Below are 20,052 nucleotides of genomic sequence, written 5' to 3' on the forward strand. Positions count from 1 at the left end.
CGGAAATTAGAGCCAGGCATGGCTGCCGCAGCCTGCTGTAATAAAAAAAGGTGAGGCACGTCGGGAGGAGGAGAGATTTTATTAGGGTAGGGATCTGTACGAGATTGGTGGGGAGGCTGAGACACCTGAGGCTCCCTATGGGAAGGCCCCCATATAGGGCCTCAGGTAATAAGCTAAGGAGTTGAGACTTGTCTTTTGAGCTGGAGAGGGTCCTTGTTGGAGCTGTGCTCTGGAATATTTAATCAGGCCACTGAGGTATAGCATGGACCAGAGGCCAGAAGACCAGGCAGTGATGGGAAATTTTTCCAGCATGTTCTTTGATAAAATCCATATGCAAGATCTGTCACCCACCTCAGTGTGCTTTACATTGTAACTTGGTTTGTTTTTTGTTCTTCTCATTCTAGGTCAGAAACCTCAAAAGGACAGAGTCACACCTCTGCTAAAATGGGCTGTCCCTTCCTTCTCCCAGTGTGGCAAGCACTTCACCAGGGAAATGGATGCTCCAGAAATTTACAAGGGCAGGTGAACCCTCGTAAAGTACTCACTCTTTGAAGATCTGGGCAGTTTCCAGCCAAACTTCTGGAGAGCGGCAGGATCAGCAGCCCCTGTCACTGGGAACCTGACATAATGATAAGAGAAGCAGCTGCGTGGGATCTTAACAGGTAACTTCAGGCTCCTGCTTTTGAGCAAGCCAGTAGCCCAGAGTCAGCCCTCACCCTGTCCTAAATAATCTCCACTAGGGGACTCCTATGGTGGTCCAGTGGTTAAGACTACACCTTGCAATTCAGGGGATGTGGGTTCGATCCCTGGTCAGGGAAATAAAATCCCGCATGCAACTAAATCCACACGCTACACCTGCTGAAGCCCATATCTGAACCTGCATTTCCTTGTAGGTAAAATGGAGGGAGTAACACCAACCACGGAGAGTCCTTGTGAGGGTTGAATAAGTTAATGCTATTGGCAGAGTGCCACACAAACCAGAGGCACTGGGCAAATGTGAATTCTTATTCATCTTTCAGTAACAGAGCTATGGACTGTTAGAGCTGGAGGGGTCTTAGAAGGGACTGGTCCAACCCTTTCATTCCATATGGTGAGAGGACTCCTGATAGCTAATCTCTTTCCTGTTGAAGTATCTGAGCTGATTCTGTCTTCACTAGAAGCAGAGAACTGATGTCCCTCCTACGTAAATCCAATTTGAGCTCTATATCTGCCCATAAAAGGATATCTTGACTCCTCCATTTTTTCCCCAAGAACACTTGCCTATCATTTGCTCTTTGCTCTGCCAAAGGTGTGATCAATTAACGTACCATATTCAAAGTGATCACGATTATGTGGGAGGATTGTATTAGCAACACAGCAGGGGAATCCTAAACAAATCCAACAATCCTGGAATAGCTGAAGGAAATTGGTCATATTTATTCTTGGATAAGCTAAGAGTTAAATACAATTACTTGTATTTTTTTCACTCTGCTTAATTTTTTTAGGAATACAAATTGTTGTTTTTCTTTTTTGAGGGCTTTTAAAAATAATTTTATTTAATTTATTATTTTTGACTGTGCTGGGTCTTTGTTGTGGCTCAGGCCTTTCCTCCAGTTGCAACAAGCGGCAGCTACTCTCTAGTTGGGGTGTGCAGGCTTCTCGCTGCTGTAGCTTCTCTGGTTGTGGAACATGGGTTCTAGAGCACAGGCTCAATAGTTGTGGTGCTCAGGCTTAGTTGATCCTTGGTATATGGGGGCTTCCCGGATCAGGAATTGAACCTGTGTCTCCTGCATTGACAGGCGAATTGTCTACTAGTGAGCCACCAGGAAAGCCCCAAGGGTTTGGTTTTTTTTTTTTTTTTTTTTAATTTTGGCTGTACTGGGCCTTCCTTGCTTTCTCTAGTTGCGACGTGCGGGCTTCTTTTGTTGAGGAGGATGGGCTCTAGAGTGCTTGGACCCAGTAGGTGTAGCCTACTGGCTCAGTAGCCCCACAGCACATGATCTTAATTCTCCACCCAGGCATCGAAGCTGAGTCCCCTGCATTGGATTCTTAATCACTGAACCACCAAGGAAGTCCCCAAATTGTTATTTTTATTGTGGCAAAATACATATAACATGAAATGTCCTATGTTAACTATTTTTGGGGTGTACAATTCAGTGACATTAGGTACATTCACAATGTTGTGTGGCCATCACCACCACTCCCAGAACTTCATCATCCCAAAGAGAAATTCTTTACCCATAAACAATAACTATCTTCCTCCCAGTCCCTGGTAACCTCTAGTCTAGTTTCTGTCTCTATTAATTTGCCTATTCTGGAAATTTCATATAAGTGGAAACGAATACTATGTATCCTTTGGTATCTGGCTTCTTTCACTTAGTATAATGTTTTCAAGGTTCATGTTGTGGCATATATCAGAATTTCATTCCTTCTTAAGGCTGAATAATATTGCATTGTATGAAAATTGGAGATATCAAGGGAACATTTCATGCAAGGATGAGCATGATAAAGGACAGAAACAGTAAGGATCTAACAGAAGCAGAAGAAGTTAAGAAGAGGTAGCAAGAATACACAGAACTATAAAAAAAAAGTCTTAATGACCTGGATAACTACAGTGATGTCATCACTCACTTAGAGCCAGACACCCTGGGATGTGAAGTCAAGAGGGCCTTAGGAGCATCACTATGAACAAAGATTGTGAAGGTGACAGAATTCCAGTTGAGCTATTTCAAATCCTAAAAGATGATGCTGTGAAAGTGCTGCACTCAATAGTCAGCATATTTGGAAAACTCAGCAGTGGCCACAGGACTGGGAATTGTCAGTTTTCATTTCAGTCCCAAAGAAGGGCAATGCCAAAGAATGTTCAAACTACCATACAATTTCACTCATTTCACATGCTAGCAAAGTTATGCTCAAAATCCTTCAAGCTAGGCTTCAGCAATACGTGAACTGAGAACTTACAGATCTACGAGCTGGGTTTAAAAAAGGCAGAGGAATCAGAGATTAAATTGCCAACATTCTTCGTTGGATCATGGAGAAAGCAAGGGAGTCCCAGAAAAATATCTACTTATGCTTCATTAACTAAGCTAAAGCCTTCAACTGTGTAGATCACAACACACTGTGGAAAACTCTTAAAGAGATGGGACTACCACACCACCTTAGCTGCCTCCTGAGAAACCTGTATGGAGGTCAAGAAGCAACAATTAGTGCTGGACATGAAACAATGGACTGGTTCCAAATTGGAAAAGGAGTACATCAAGACTGTATATTGTCACCCTGCTTATTTAATTTCTATGCAGAGTACATCATGCAAAATGCTGGACTGGATGAAACACAAGCTGGAATCAAGATTGCCAGGAGAAATATCAATAACTTCAGATATGAAGATGACACCACCCTTATGGCAGAAAGAGAAGAGGAACTAAAGAGCCTCTTGATGAAGATGAAAGAGGAAAGTGAAAAAGCTGGCTTAAAATTCAACATTCAAAACACTGAGATCATGGTATCCAGTTCTATCACTTCATGGCAAATAGATGGGGAAACAATGGAAACAGTGACAGATTTTATTTTCTTGGGTTCCAAAATCACTGTGGACAGTGACTGTAACCATGAAATTAAAAGACGTTTGCTCCTTGGAAGAAAAGCTATGACAAACCTAGACAGAGTATTAAAAAGCACACACACACACACACACACACACACACACACACACACAAAGTAGAGACATTACTTTGCCAACAGTGGTCCATATAGTCAAAGCTATGGTTTTTCCTTAGATTTGGTAGTCATATATGTATGTGAGAGTTGGATCATAAAGAAGGCTGAGTGCCAAAGAATTGATGCTTTTGAACTGTGGTATCGGAGAAGACTCTTGAGAGTCCCTTGGACAGCAAGGAGATCAAACCAGTCAATTCTAAAGGAAATCAATTCTGAATATTCATGGGAAGGACTGATGCTGAAGCTGAAGCTCCAATATTTTGGCCACCTGATGCGAAGAGCCCACTCATTGGAAAAGGCCCTGATGGTGGGAAAGATTGAAGGCAGGAAGAGAAGGGGACAACAGAAGATGAAATGGCTAGGTAGCACGACTGACTCAATGGACATAAATTTGAGCAAACTCTGGGAGACAGTGTAGGACAGGGAACCTGGCGTACTGCAGTCCATGGAGTCGCTAAGAGTCGAACATGACTTAGCAACTGAACAACGAGGAGATTTCACTCTCTCTGCCTAGTAGACTTCAATTTGGGACACTAGCCTTTCCTGCCTTTGGACTGAGATTACACTGCTGGCTCTCCTGGGTCTCCAGCTTGCTAACTGCAGATCTTGGGACTTCTTGGTCTCCATAACTGAAACAAGGGAAGGGGGCAGAGCACAGCCTTTCTAAGAATGATATAGTCATGCTGCTGCTGCTGCTGCTGCTAAGTCACTTCAGTGGTGTCCAACTCTGTGCGACCGCATAGACGGCAGCCTACCAGGCTCCCCCGTCCCTGGGATTCTCTAGGCAAGAACACTGGAGTAGGTTGCCATTTCCTTCTCCAAGGCATGAAAATGAAAAGTGAAAGTGAAGTCACTCAGTCGGGTCTGACTCAGCGACCCCATGGATACAGTCATAGGACATGACAAAAACTGGTTAGAACCAACTAGGTCCAAGATGGCAGAAGATTCAACTGCCAGTAGACCTTGAGCCTCATTATATGCTCACTGTAATATATTAGAATCTAAATGACATACCCACCAGTGCCATGACAGCCCCTTACTTGAAACAGTTGGAATAATCCTCTCACTCATTAGTCCATGAAATTACCCATCCAGTAAAAACTAACCACCCCATATTTTGGGGCCTCTCACCTTTTAAGATGGCCTACACTCTGTGGGGGTGTGTTTCTCTTTAAATAAATCCACTTCTTACCCTTGTCTCTCACTGAATACTTTCTACCATGAGACATAAAGAACTTGAACTTCATTAAGTACTGAGACCAGGTATGTGATCTCAATGAAAAGACAATGGGTTCTGGCAGAGTTCGAGTCCTCGCCCATGGGTTCAAATCCTGACTGAGTTGCACAGTTTCATAACCATATGAGTTAATTCCTTATAATAAATCTATTTCTCTATCGATATGCATGCTAAGTCGCATCAGTCATGTCTGACTCTTTGCAATCCTCTGGACTGTAGCCTGCCAGGCACCTCTGTTCATGGGATTCTCCAGCACCGCAGGCAGATTCTTTCCCATCTGAGCCACCAGGGAAGCCCTATGGGATTCTCCAGGCAAGAATATTGGGGTGGGTTGCCATTTCCTTTTCCAGGGGATCTTCCTGACCCAGGGATGGAACCCGAGTCTCTTACATCTCCTGCATTGGCAGGTAGGTTCCCTACCACTAGCTCCACCTGGGAAGCCCTATATAGTCTATATATCCTATTGGTTCTGTTTCTGTGGAGAACTCAGAGTAATACAATTTGTGATTTTTATGTCTTGTTTAAGAAATTCTCCTCTATCCTGAAGTCCTAAATATAATCTCCTTTAGTTAATTCTAAAGACTTTAAGGTTTTGGATTTCAAATTTAGGTCCTTAGTCCAACAGAAGGTTGTTATTGTGTGTGCTCTGAGGTAGAAGTACAATTTTATTTTTTTCCAAATGAATAACCAATTGTTCAGTATCATTTTAAAAGTAATCCATCTGTGTTAATTTCCTAGGGCTGTCAGAACAAATTACCACAAATTGGGTGGCTTAAAACAACAGAAAATTTATTCTCTCACAGTTCAAGAGGCCAGGAGTCCAAAATCAAGGTATGGGCAGAATTGGTTTCTTCTGGAAGCTCTGAGGGAGAAAACATCCCATGCCTTTCTCCTAGTTTCAGGTGGTAGTAGCGATCCTTACCCTAAGGATTTGCTTGTAGACACATCACACTTGTCTCTGTCTCTACCTTCACATCTCCTTCTTCTCTTTGTTTCTGTGTGTCTTCTTTTCTCACAAAGACACCAGTCACTGGATTTAGGGCACCCTCTAAATCCAGGTGTGTTCACCTTGAGATCCTTGACAGATTATATCTGGAAAGATCCTGTTGCCTAAGGTCATATTCTGAGGTTCCGGGTAGAAATTAATTAGGAGGAGATACTACTCCACCTGTGACACCATCCTTTGCCATTCTTTTGCAAATGTCATCTCTATTATACAGCAAATGTCCATATAAGTGTGGGTAGAATAGCCATCTTATCATGCAAACTTCTGATGAAATGGTTATACATGTCACAAGATCATCTTATTAATCCTCACAACAGTTCTATGAGGTAAGTACTATGAAAATCACTAGGTTATACTATGTTATTGTTGTGATAACAAACAGCACCAAATCTCATTGTCTTATAACAAAAAATTTTTCTCCCTCAGATTACACGTCAGTAGCTGTGGGGCAGCTGTGGGTCGGCTGTGTCGAAGGCTGTAGGCACAGGTGATGCCATTCCAGTGGCAGAGATAGAAGAGTTTGATTTTAGACTAAAACATGCTATGGTTCTTCAGGTTTCTGCTTAGGACTGGCCTATAGTCTCCCCAGCTCAAATCCCATTGGCCAAAGGGAGTCATGTGATCAAGTCTGACATTGGCCTGGGGAAGTGTACTCCTTCCTTTGGAGTCACGTGGCAACTGGCTAGAATGTGTAATCTTACTGGGAAGGGGGAGAGCAAATAATCTGAGACAATGATATCTCTCCCACAGAGGTTAAGTAACTTGCCCAAGGTCAAAAAGCTGAGAAGGAACAGAGTCAGGATTCAAACTCAGACAGTCTTTCTCCACAGCCATAGTGCACTCCATACCTCCATGCCTGCTCGATGGTGTGCAAGTCCATCTAAGCTCTAGGCCTTCTGCATGTGCGTTCCTGTAGCCTGGAGTGTCCCTCTTCAGGGACACTGAATGTTCGATTCACCCTTTAAGATCCACTCTGATAACTCCTTTGTAAACTTCTTTCCTTGGAATTAATCACCATGTGCCCCCATCACTTTTTAAAAAAAATTTTGGTTGTTCTGGGTTTTTGTTCTAGCACATTAGCTTTCTCTAGTGTGACCTTTAGGGGTTTTTCTAGTTGTGGTTAATGGTCAGATGGTGACTGCAGCCATGAAATTAAAAGACGCTTGCTCCTTGGAAGAAAAGCTATGACCAACCTAGACAGCATATTAAAAAGCAGAGATATTACTTGGCCAACAAAGGTCCATCTAGTCAAGGCTATGGTTTTTCCAGTGGTCATGTATGGATGTGAAAGTTGGACTTTAAAAAAAACTGAGTGCCAAAGAATTGATGCTTTTGAGCTGTGGTATTGGATAAGACTCGAGAGTCCCTTGGACTGCAAGGAGATCCAACCAGTCCATCCTAAAGGAAATCAGTCCTGAATATTCATTGGAAGAACTGATGCTGAAGCTGAAACTCCAATACTTTGGCCACCTGATGTGAAGAACTGACTCACTGGAAAAGACCCTGATGCTGGGAAAGCTTGAAGGCAGGAGGAGAAGGGGACAACAGAGGATGGGATGGTTGAATGGCATCACCGACTCAATGGATAGGAGTTTGAGCAAGTTTTGGGAGTTGGGAGTTGGTGATGGACAGGGAAGCCTGGAAAGCTGCAGTCCATGGAGTTGCAAAGAGTCGGACACGACTGAGTGACTAAACTGAACTGAACTGAATGGGCTTAGTTGCCCCGAGGCATCTGGGATGTTAGTTCCCGGACCAGGGATCAAACCTGAGTCCCCTGCATTGGAAGGTGGATTCTTAACCACTGAACCATCAGGTAAGTCTCTCCCATCACCCTTTATAAGTATATACTATTTTGTACTCACTGCCCTATCCTCTCTGAAGGGTGGGAATGCATTCTTATTTCTCCTGTGTCTCTTCTGCCCCTGGGCCTTGCACAGTGTCCCCTAAATGTTTGCATTATTTGGGGATGAGATGAATGGGTGGGGGGGTGGTGCTAAGCTGCAATGGGGCCATGCTCCTGGGGATGAGAATACTTGGCCTACTTTTTCATCTCTCTAACCTAAGCTTAGCACCTGGTGCTTAGGTGACTGGCAGGTCAGCACCCCCGTGACTCACTCTGTAAGCCTTTAGCACCCAGCCCAAAGGCTCGAGGTGTATGTGTGTTGCTGGTGGTGAGGGAGGAGGTGGGAATTAACTTTTGCCTTTCAGAAGTCCTCCCCTTCCCCCACCCCAGGAAAAGGACAAGTAAAAGTCCTTCTCTTAAATGGTCTGGGCAAGTCCCTACCCATCAGGTGTAGGAGAACTGGGGAGGCCCTGGAAGGTACAGGGAAGGGTGAAGGTGCTGCTGGGTCAGAGGAGAGGAACAGAGAATAGGAAAGAGTGTGAACTGCACCGTGAAAGCTTTTACTAACTTGTCCAAGTGATTCAATTTAACCTCTCTGAGCTTCCGTTTCCCCAGCTGTCATCTGGAGACCATACTGATCTTGCCTTCTTCCCTAAGCAGTTGTAAAAATATATAGTTAAATGTTAGAAGCCCTTAGGAATGCAGCCTTGATATTTCACAGACCTGTGCTGGACTCCCCCTCATAAACGATGCGACTGTGGGAAAAATGCAAAGCTCCATGAGCCATGGTGCCCTCATCTATAAAATGGGGGTAATAATTAGAGCTACCTCCCAGGGTGAGAAAACTATGTAAATAAAGTGCTTGGCACATAGTGCTCAATAATACTGTCTGTTTTCATATGAGTTGATGACACTTATTATTTAAGGAAAGGACCACACTTGGAAACGTTAAAAGGAAGGACATAGAGTCTAACTTACCCTGGAACTGACTGCTTCCTTTAGCCAAGTATGAGGTGTGGCTCAGAGGAATGAGGAAGTTGTTCAGGAGGTGACAGCACACAGCACAGTCTTCACTCTGTCTCCTCACAAGGGGGAGGAGGAGAGAGATTAGCTGACCCACCCCAAAGATCAAATGTCCTTGTCCACCCCACCCCCCGCCACACACACTTATAGTCCATTGACTCCTTATGGTCCCTTCCTGCCAATCTAGTCATCAAATCTTATGGGGGCATCCTTTGTAATAATAATGATTGTGTGAGACTGGTGGTACTGTTACTCTGAAGCATCCTTCATAATCTCTTTCCCAGAAACAGAATCTAGAGTTAGGGACTTCCCTGGTGGTACAGTGGATAAGAATCTGCCTGCCATTGTAGGGGACATGGGTTTGATCCCTGGTCTGGGAAGATTCTCTATGCCATTGAGCCCATGTGCCTAGAACCTGTGCTCCACAATAAGAGAAGCCACCGCAATAAGAAGTCTGTAAACCACAATGAAGAGTAGACCCCGTTGGCCACAACTAGAGAAAGTCTGTGCTCAGCAACAAAGACCCAGAACAACCAAAAATAAACAAGCAAACAAAAATGAATAAATAAAGCTATCCTAGGACTTCCCTGGGGCAGGGCGCGGGGTGCGGCGGGGAAGAATCTGCCTTCCAATGCAGGGGACAAGAGTTCGATCCTAGATCGGGGAACTAAGATCCCACATGCTGTGGGGCAACTAAGCCTGGGCACCACAACTAGAGAACCCATGTGCTGCAACTCGAGAAGGCCTTGAGCTATCAAGAAGTTACATGCTGCAACTGAGACTGGTTAAATAAATTAATATATATATATATAAAGAATCCAGAGTTACAGGGACTTAGAGATTATTCTGCATTTCACAGATGGGGAAACTGAAGTCCAAAGAAGGGAAGGGATTTACCCGAGACCCCACAAAAAGTTCATGGCAGAGGTAGGACTAAAACCTGTAGCTCCTGACTTCCAACCCAGGGCCAACGCTCCTGTCACCACACACCTGTCCTAGGCTTTCTTTTCCTGCTGCCACCCAACCTATTGTCTAATCTTCTGGACCACTCCAGTGGTCTGTAACTGGTCCTCCCTGCCTCTAGTGCCTTCCTATCAATTTGTTCTATATAGTCAGTCTGGTGACTGTCTGGAAGCACAGCCTTGATCTTGTTTCTTCCCTCGTAATAGAACTTACTTATTTTTCAGCTTGAAGAGTTATCTGATTCCTGGTTCAACCTTTAACTGAAGATCCAATCTTTGTTTGAATACATTTATTGACAGGGAGTTCATCACTCCCATGGTGGTCCACTGCATTCTTGGATCCTGTTGATTATTGTTGTTGTTTAGTTGCTAAGTTGTGTCTGACTTCTTTGCAACCCCATGGACCAGGCTCCTCCATCCATGGGATTTCCCAGGCAAGAATACTGGAGTGGGTTGCCATTTCTTCCAACAGGGGATCTTCCAGATCCAGAAATTGTATCCATGTCTCCTGCATTGGAGCTTCTCTGGTGGCTCAGTAGTAAAGAATCTGCCTGCAAGGCAGGAGACGAAGAAGACAGGCGTTCAATCCCTGGGCCGGGAAGATCCCTTGGAGGAGGGCATGGCAACCCACTCCAGTATTCTTGCCTGCAAAATCCCATGGACAGAGGAGTGTGGTGGGCTACAGTCCATAGGGTTTCAAAGAGTCAGACATGACTGAAGCGACTGAGTACGCAGGCATGCACTCCTGCATTGGCAGGCAGATTCTTTACCCCTGAGCCACCAGGGAAGCCCCGTTGACTGTTAGAGTTCTTTATAAAAAGCTGAAATTCTCCTCCTGGATGTTCACCCACTGAAGCTGAGTGGAACTCTTTCACATCCATTTGCCAACAAATTGTAGTCAATGTTTGATATGAGCCAGGTTCTGGGTGGATTAGGTGCTGAGGGGACAAGAAAGAGGAATTGGACATGGATCCTTCCATCAGAGAGTGGGGCACAGGGCTTCACAGAGTTTTTTTGTTTTGTTTATTAGGCCTAAAAATTAAACCGATCAAATCCCCTTTCTGTATGACAGCCCTTCAGATGTTTGGAGACAGCCACTATATCCTCCTGTGCTTTCCCTTCTCCAGGGTATTTAAATAATTTGCCACAGAACATGGCATCCAGGTTTCAGCATTCTGGTCTCTTCTAGACATGCTCTAGTGTGACAGTGTAGCCTTCGGAACGTGGGCCTGGAGCTGAGATCTGTGACCCAGTTGTGATCAGCCCAAGGCAGCCCAGAGTCTCTAACAGAATTAGAACCACGGAGGTGTAACCTTCTGTTTCTGTCGATACAGTATATCATGTTCACTCTCCTCCCCTTCCTTCCCTTTTTCTTTCCTCCTACCCTCCCTTCCTTCTTTCTTTTTTTTTGCGGCCACATATTGTTGAGCTTGAGGTCATCTCAAACCTATAAGTCATTGTCACTGAAACTACTCTTAATCTAGATTCTTTCTACCCTGTATTTTGGGCACTGGTCCAGTATGGCAGCCACTGGCCCCATGTGACATTTAAAGTTCTTAAAAAGAAAAACAAATACTTAACACTAATTGAAATTAAGGTTTTAGTTTCTCATTTGTAGGAGTCACATTTCAAGGGCTCAACCACCACAGTAGTCTAGTGGCGACTAAATCAGACAATGCCTATCTAGGACATTTCCATCATCACTGAAAGTTCTCTGGGACTGCTCTGGTTTGGGCTGAAGGGCAGGTGTTTACATTTATCCCTTGTGGCACTCACTTCATCTTGTTAATTCCAGCTCAGCTCCAAGGCTGCTGAGAAGTTTTTGGAAACTCATTTTGGTTTCCAGAGTATCTGTGGGCCCTCCCAACTTCATGACAGCTGTAGATTTGATTAGCGTTTCATGCCTTCCTCTGCTTCATCTAAAACCACTGATAAAAATGTCCAGTGGACCAGAGCTGCAATGGAGTGCTGTACATGGCCCTCTGCACTCCCGGGTCATTCAGGCAGTAGTTTAACCAATGAGGCCTATATACCAGGCCCTGTGTACCGGGTACCTGTTACACATGAGACAGACAATGACAAGTAAAGAGTCCTGCTAGGAATTCAAATGCCTTCACCTTGCATTCAGGGTTGCTTCTTTCTGGCCTATAGTAGCTAAGTGCAGGCTTGAGAATCTGCTTCCCGGGTTTGGATCCTGATTCTGTCACTTTATTTATTTAAAAAAATATTTATTCATTTATTTTAATTATTATTTTTTGGCTGCACTGGGTCTTTGTCAGGGGCTCTCTAGTGGCTGCATATGGACTCAGTTGCCTTGCAGCATGTGGAATCTTCTAGCACCAGGGATTGAACCAGTGTCTCCTGCATTTGGAGGCAGATTCTTAATCATTGGACCACCAGGGATGTTCTCTGTGCCACTTTATATATTATGTAATGTCTTTGTGTTTCAGTTTCCTAAGAACCTCCATCCCACCATGTTGTTATGGGATTAAATGAGTTAGTGCAAGTAAAGCTCTTAGAACAGTGCCTGGCATATAGTAATTAATGTAATATTAGCTATTATTTATTCTCATGATTAATTATAATTTTCCCCTGGACAGGCCATGCTCAGTCCTGCTTTGGGGTCTCAGGTCCTCACTTCTGTCCTCTTTTAGCTTGTGGATGACTTTTCAGGCCCAAACGAGGCCTCTGCCCTCCTTGATTTCTTATGTTCTTGGCTGCTCACCTGGCACTTCCTATCCTCTGCTGGAGGGGTTACTGCAGTGAAGAACTCCAATAATTGTTAGGCTTCATCTTGGTTCTGTTTGTCCTGCTGGAGACACCTAGGACAAGCTTTCGTCTATAAAATGATGAAATGATAATCACAGCTGCCTCACAGCACCACAGTCAGGGCTAAGTGAGACAAAGTAGATGCGACTTCCTGCCCTTAGTAGGCCTCTTCATCCAGTAAAGCCTCTGAAAGTGCGGCTTCTTCTACATTTCTGTGTTTTAAGTCGTGTCTAACCAAGGAGGTCAGGCTCATTATTCCCTGTCCTTCTGGAGGGCCTGCCCCTATCCCAGGAGCTTTGGGCAGGAATCCCCTGTTTCTTCTTCTGTGGAATGTGGCTCCCTAATGGGTTCCCTGCCTTCTCCTGGCTGCTGTCTCGAGCTTGCTGAACTTAGGTTAGTTTCTCCCCCCAAGCCTCAGTCTGTACTCAAAGTAGGACTTGACGGGGCACCTCTAAGGGCGGTGGTGATTTAAACTCTAATTTAGAAAAGCCCTTTACTTTGGGTGTGCCTGAGATTGTGGAGGGTGGGCGTTGGCGCCCCAAGACAGGGGCCAGCCCTTGGAAAGCACCCCTACCCCTGCCTGGGTTCAGAGGTATTGCCACCTGAGTCCTCCCCCGAATGAGCGGCGCGGTCTTCCTCGAGCCCGGGTCGCGGGAACAATGGGAGGGCGGCTGGGAGGCGGGTGGGCGTCGGCCAGGTCGGGGCGGGAGGTGGACTGGACCGGCGAGCTGGGCGCCGGGGCTGTGGGGTTAGTCCGGGGCACCGGGCCGAGAGCCGAGGCGTCTTAGCCAGGGAAAACCGAGGTCGGCGCTGGCGGGGACCGGGAGGAGGCGGGGGGCGGGGCCCGAGCCCACCAGGCTGGGACGGGGAGGGCGCGGGGGCCCTGGGTGGGGTCTCCTCGGGGTCGCCCTGCCGCTCGCCCCGGCCTCTGAGCTCCGCGGCGACACAGGTAGGCGCCCGGCCCACGTGGGGAAGCGGGCGGCGGGCCACCAGGGCCAGGCGGGCTCGCGGGGCTCAGCCCCCCTCCCCTGCTCCCCTCCCCGGGGGCCGGCGCGGCTCCTCCCGACGCGCGGCCCCGGCTCGGGCGGCTTGGGCAGCTCGCGCGGCGGCGCTCCTCCCGCTGCTCGCTCGCTCGCTCGCCCGTGGCGGCCGGGATCGCCGGCGCTTCCTCGCGGGGAGCCGGCCGGGGCGGGGCGGAGGGGGGAGCCCGGGCGAGGGGGGCGGGCGGGGAGGGGGCTGCGCCGCGGGAGGGAGGGAGGGAGCGGGCGAGCCAGCGAGCGAGCGGGGCGTTTGTGCGCAGCTCCAGTGCGCCTCGGAGCCCGCCGGGCGGCCGCCGGACACACAGACCGAGGACAGACAGCGCCCGGAAGCCGCGCCGCCGCAGCCAGGTTAGCCGCTCTCGTCGCCCACTCGGGGCCCCGGGGACCCCGCCGCGTCTGGGCTGGTGGGCGTGGGGAGGGAAATCGCCGAGGGCTCTGAGCGCAATTCTGGGTCCTGGAGAACTGACAGGCCGGTGGGCAGGCTCCGGGGGCCGGGTGGACACCGCCGAGGCGGGCGGCGGGCGCCCAGAGCCGGCGGGGCTGGGGGGGCCCGGGCCTCGGTTTGTGCGTCTCAGTACTGGAGCCGGTCTGTGTGTGTGTCGGGGTCTTCGTCGCCGGATGTGTGTTGGGTGTGAGCGCGTGTGCCCGTGGGTCCGTGCAAGTGGATGATCGGTGTGTGCGCGTGCGTGTGTGAGAGGGTGTGTGCCCTGTGTCTCCGCGCGTCCGGGTGGTGTGTGTGTGTGCGTGTGTCTGGGCGTGAATGTGTCTATGAGAGGGTGTGTCTGAATGTGTAACTGAGTGTGTGTACATTTGGATGAGGGTGTGTGCCGATGGCTTCGCCGGTGACTGGAACCTGTGGCCGTGTGCGTGTGTGCGCGCGCGCGCCAGTGTGAGTCCCCGTGTGTGCGCGTGTGAGGGCGGGTGTGCATCCGCGTAGCCCCGCGTAGCCCCGGTGTGCGTGTGCGCGGCTTTGTCTGCACACAGCCGGGAGGAAAGGGTGGGGGCGGCGGCCGAGGCGCCGCCGTCGCCGGGAACCGGGCACCTGGCCGGGCAGAGGGCGGCGGCGGCGGTGGGAGCGTGCCCTCGGGGCCGAGACTCCCCCCGGCAGGTGGGCGGCCACGCCCGGGGGGCCGGATTGAGCCCGGGTGACAGCGGAGCCGGCGCGCCCGGCCGAGCTGGAGCGGAGGGCGTGTCCTGCCTGGAGCCCGGGGGTGTGTGTGTGCGGGTGGCGGTGGCGACAGCGGTCCCCAGGTTGGTGACCCGGGCGGTTCAGGGATCCATTTCCTGTAGTGGCGCTGGGACCGTCGCCCAGAGGCAGACCGGGCCGGACCAGGTCTGCAGCACGCCCACCCTCACCCCTCCCTGCTCCCTGGGGTAGAGCCGCACCTTAGGTGCCCTGAAGGGAGGAGGGAGATCCACTCTCTTAAAGAGCCAGTGCCCCTGCTCCAAGGAGCCCCCCCTCAGGAGATACCTACTCAGAGAGGGGTCTCTGGGTGTGTCTTACTCCTTTCTCCATCAATTGGTGCAGCGCAGGCATTTGGAAATGTGTGCATGTGTGCGTCTTCACTCTGTGTGCTTCTTGTGCGTTTGAAGGCACAGGTGTCCATTACCAATGAACAGTAATGATAAGGCATCTCTTGATGTCTATGTGTATGTGTTTTTCCATGAGTTTTGGTATATTTGTTTCCATGTATGTACACATAGCTGTTTTGTGTTAGTGAGCCTGTGCATGTGGGTTTGCAAGAGAAGTGGCATTTTGCTGCCAACTGGAAGAGGATAGAAAAATTCTATCCAGGGCCACCCTGTTTTAGAAAAACTGGGTGAAAAGGTGGTTTGGAAATTTAGCCCCTGGCTTTGCAGGTTTCAGATACTGATACTGAAATGTAGGTAGCATGAGATTAGACTAGCTAGGAGGATAGAAATGGAGACCCTTCCAAGAGGAAGGAAGTGTTCTGGAAGAGGGCTATCCAAGTGTAAGAATTCACCTTTCACTTCCAGTTCTTCTTCCCTAGAACCTGACCTCCCCCTCTGCTGCTCAGCTTGCCAGGATAAAGTGCACAGGATTTGAAGTATAAAGGGAGTGAGCTGGCAGTGCGAAAAGAAGGAGGGTGGCTCTGGGTGATAGGATTGGGCCAACAGTAGATTTCTGCAATTTCAAAAATGTTTCCCCACCAAGGCAGCAGAAGTTGGGGGTAAGCTGAGCCTGCTGTCGTCTTTGCTGAACCTCTTTCCCAGGGCAGGAAAGGCTGGCCTACAGCTCAGGAGCCCTGGAATTTGGTGCAGGGGTCTCCTTTTGACTTTGGTCAAACCTTTCATGTACTTACCTATTCACTTGACACATTTTTTTGAGCTTCTCTTATGTAAGAGTCTAAACCCCCTAAGCCTCAGCTTCCCTAGCTGAGGAGCTACGAGGCTGGATTCTGGGACTTTGAGGCCCCTTCCCTTTCTTAGAGTGCTGGAGTTTGTCTCACTGTTACTCACATTCCAGCCCCTAAATGGGGGCCTCCCAGGTGGTGCTAGGGGTAAAGAATCTGCCTGCCAATACAGGACACAGGTTCGATCCCTGGGTAGGGAAGATCCTCTGGAGGAGGAAATGGCAGCCCACTGCAGTATTCTTGCCTGGAGAATCCCATGGAGAGAGGAGCCTGGTGGGCTACTGTCCATGGGGTCACAGACAGTCAGGCACGACTGAGCACAACACATCCTCCAAATATCCTGGCCATGGGTCTCGCTCACCACTCCTCCTTGCCCTCATATATTCCAGTCTAGAGCAGTGATTCTCAGAGTATGGTCACCCCACCAGAAGCAGCAGCAGGGTGACCTAGGATCCTGTTAGACATTCTTGGGGCTCCCACCAGATATACAGAGTCAATAACTCTCGGGGTGGTGCTCAGCAGTCGATGTTTTAATAAACACAGGTAATTCTGATGCACACCAGAGCTCAGGAGAGGTGCGGACAGGGAGCTGGAACCTCCTGGGGGAGGAAACCCCTGGAAAGCATCTCCTTCCCCCTTCCTGAAATAGCTGACAGCCACAGCCTGGCTAGTAGAGGTTCTGGCTTCGAGTCTCAGGTCTTCCTTGTGATCCTGGACAAATCGCCCCTTCACCAAATAATGTGATGACTCGTTAACAGTGTCTGCTCTGGGCCAGGTTCTGGGTAAGGGGTTTTCCCTGCTCTGCTTCATTTCTCCACTTCTTATGCTGATCTACAGGACCCGCAAGATTGAGTCCCTGCCCACCTCTCTAGAAACCATCACTCTGGCCTTCCTTTAGTTCATCCAGGCACCAGAAGCTCATTTGCCTTTGAGATTTTGTACTTTCTGTTCCCTCCATCTACCACACTCTTCCTCTGCTTCTTGTCTTGGTTAACTCCCACTTTAGAGATTTCAGTTCAAAAATTACTTTCTCAGGGGAGCCCTCACCCAGCAACTCCCTAAGACAAGTCAGTTTTTCCTGTTATACATTCTTTTAGCTTCCTGTATTTCCTAGCGCTTGTGAGAGTTTGTAATTATACTTGAACTTGTTAGTTGGTTGTCTGTCTCCCGTCGCTGGATTGTGAATGCCATCTGGGCAGGAACCTGCTTCTCAGTCCTCCTAGTGTCCCACACAGTGTTTGGCTTATGAGTCGTGTTTGATAAATTTGTTGAATGGATGACTTTGTAAAATGGAAGATGGTATTAAATGATACTTAGGGCTTCCCAGGTAGCTCAGTGGTAAAGAATCTGCCTGCCAGTGCAGGAGACACAGGAGACGTGGGCTCGATCCCTGGGTCAAGAAGATCCCCTGGAGGAGGGCATGCAAACCCACTCCGGTATTCTTGCCCAGAGAATCCCATGGACAGAGGAGCCTGGTGGGCAACAGTCCAGACCCACCATGGGGTCGAAAAGAGTAGGACACAACTGAGCAACTGAACATGCAGTGCTCATATTAAATGGTGCATCACCAACTCGATGGACATGGGTTTGAGCAAACTCCAGGAGTTGGTGATGGACAGGGAGGCCTGGCGTGCTGCGATTCATGGGATCGCAAAGAGTCGGACACGACTGAGCGACTGAACTGAACTGAACTGAAAATGTCCTCTCAAGCCCTTATCTTTTAATATCTAAGCAGGCCTCAGATTTTTTATTGAAGTAGATTTATATATCTGTCTTATTTTTCACTGCTATGTCACCATAGATTTGAGACCCTACTGTGTGCCCAGATCCATGCTGGGCTCTGCTCTAGGGCAGGTGGGAAAAAGCTCTTCAGAAGACACAGTTTTCCGTGTCCTTCTGGGTTAAGTTCCTTCAAGAATGACAAGAAGAATGCTGAATAAGTGATCTAAAGATCTAGGTCCACGTCTTATTACATGACTGTGAGCAAGTCACTCTCCTTTCTTGTTTCTTCTTCTGTGAAATGAGGGTATTAGGATGGATGTATACCTAGCATTGGTTACTAGCACTGGCACTAGAGTATGTAGCACTGTCTTTGACACATACTAGTCGAGTAGACTTGGGCAAGTGACTTCATCTATTTATTTCCTCACTTATAAAATAGGATCAATAATAGTTTTGGGTTATTCTGAGAATGAAGTAATATACATTCTTTTATTATAAAAAATCAATTAACTTATTAATTTGCATTGGGACTTATTTGCAGTATGCAGGATCATTGTTGCGTTCTTTTTTTTTTTTTTCATTTTTTTTCATTGTTGCGTTCTATGGGATCTTTCATTATGGTGCACAAATTCTGTAGTTATGGCCTGAGGGCTTCAGAGTGAGTGGGCTTCAGTAGTGGCAGAGTTTGGGCTTAGTTGCATCCCCTGATTTTGGAAGGTGGATTCTTAACCACTGAACCACCAGGGAAGTCCCAACAGTTCAATATTCTTGAATGCCTTTGTACTGGGCCCTAGGCCTACAGAGACAGAAATGAATGCAGCATGTTCCCAGGCTGGGTATGTGGGGCAATGTGCGATGCCATGGTAAAATGTACAGGGTGTCAGGGTATGGCTGTTCATGGAGGAAAAGGAAGTGTTTGGGCTAGATTTTATTTTCCAGATAGCTGGAGCAGTTCATGCAAAGGTGTCATGGATTGTTAAGGGAAATACAAAGAGTTCCATGCAGTTGGAGCAGAAGGTGGTGAGTGGTGGGGACAGGTGCAGTGAGTGGCTGGAGATAAAGAGGAAGTTTGAGGCTAGATCTGGCCGAGGCTGAAGAGCTTGAGTCCTACTGGTGGTGGTGGAATCAGGGAAGACTAAGCTAGCCAGGAAGGATCAGATTTGCATTTCAAAACCACAGCTCTCCAGGTGGTGGGAGAGATTGGCTTGGGTGGAGGGGGAGGATCGTCCACCTGGGGCTCACAGGGTGCTTATTTGCATGATGGAAGGGCCCCATGGGGTGGATAGAGACCTGGAACATGGAATAAGCCTGGTGGTTTGGAACTTCAGGTCAGCCTGAACCAGAGCGGCAAGGAGAGATGAGAATGACTCCTCCCAGGACCCCAGGCCTCCATTCACCTCCAAGGCTGCCTAGCGTGGGAATCTGAAAACTGGAATTTAAGAATTCCAGGTCTGCTGCTCAATGGACTCACCATGGATTAATTTCCTAGGGATGCTTCATGAAATACCACAATCTGGGTGGCTTAAAAAAGCAGAAATGTTTTCTCTCGCAGTGTGGAACTACAAGTTAGAAAGCAAGGTGTTGGTAATGTTGGTTTCATCTGAAAGCTCTGAGCAGGGGGTCTGTTCAGTGCCCCCTCCTAACTTCTGGGTGGTGGCCAGCGACCCGTGGAGCTCCCTGGCTTGCAGCTGCACCTGCCTCTTCGTCATGTGGCTTTCTCCCCTTCCTCCCGGTGTGCCTCTGTGTCATCTCCTTTTCTAAGGACATCAGTCTTTTGGGCTTAGTGCCAGCATGACCTCATTTTATTTTAACTAATTGCATCTGCAAAGACTCTGTTTCCAAACAAGGCCACATTCTGAGCTTCTCTGAAGACATGAATTTGAGGTGGGGGGGGACACTATTCAACCCAGTACATATAGGAAGATGGAAAAGAATGCAGGCCTTGGGGTCCCCCATGCCCAGGTCCCAAACCAGGCTTTGCCATGGAACAATCACGATGCTTTTTCTCAGCCTCAGTGTCGTCTTCTCTGAAATGGGAAAGGTAGCACCTGGAGTGCTGGGTTGTGGTGGTGTGACATGGTCAAGGTAACAGATGTGGGGACTTCCCCACTGAGTTCCCAATGCAGGGGGCCTGGGTTTGATCGCTGGTCAGGGCACTAAGATCCCACAGGCTGCAACTAAGAGTCCACATGCCGACGAAACTAAAGATCCTGTGTGCTGCAACAAGGGCACGGCACTGTCAAATAAATCATTTAAAATATACTGAAAAAACAAAACCAAAGGCAGCAGACGTGAGTGGGCCTGGTGAGGTGGCACACAGCAGGCACCCAGGAATTATTACTTCCTCTCTGGCTCACCCTTCTCTGCACTTAGTAGCCC

General features: G+C 48.2%; 2 protein-coding genes across 10 annotated transcripts in view; one reads left to right on the top strand and one right to left on the bottom strand.

The window, feature by feature from the left end:
• The window catches only part of LOC136157186 (nascent polypeptide-associated complex subunit alpha, muscle-specific form-like), a 97,714-nt gene that overhangs the window by 19,811 nt on the left and 57,851 nt on the right, over window positions 1-20,052 (bottom strand). The window contains exons 6-8 of the mRNA XM_065919184.1: window positions 14,385-14,774; window positions 13,391-14,116; window positions 13,111-13,277 (exon numbers count right to left, since the gene is read on the bottom strand). Coding sequence (XP_065775256.1) covers window positions 13,111-13,277; window positions 13,391-14,116; window positions 14,385-14,774 — 1,283 coding nt within the window. The remainder of the gene's footprint in view (window positions 1-13,110; window positions 13,278-13,390; window positions 14,117-14,384; window positions 14,775-20,052) is intronic.
• EPB41L1 (erythrocyte membrane protein band 4.1 like 1) overlaps window positions 494-20,052 on the top strand; it is a 146,694-nt gene continuing 127,135 nt past the window's right edge. For 7 of the 9 annotated variants that reach the window (XM_065921924.1, XM_065921931.1, XM_065921933.1 and 4 more), the window contains exon 1: window positions 13,792-13,924. The gene's annotated coding sequence lies outside the window, so the exon portion shown is untranslated. Of the gene's footprint in view, window positions 663-13,791; window positions 13,925-20,052 lie in introns of those variants that run through there. The other 2 variants (XM_065921926.1, XM_065921927.1) reach the window with 2 other exon arrangements.

This window comes from Muntiacus reevesi, chromosome 2 (assembly GCF_963930625.1).
Source record: "Muntiacus reevesi chromosome 2, mMunRee1.1, whole genome shotgun sequence".
Classification (NCBI taxonomy): Eukaryota; Metazoa; Chordata; class Mammalia; order Artiodactyla; family Cervidae; genus Muntiacus; species Muntiacus reevesi.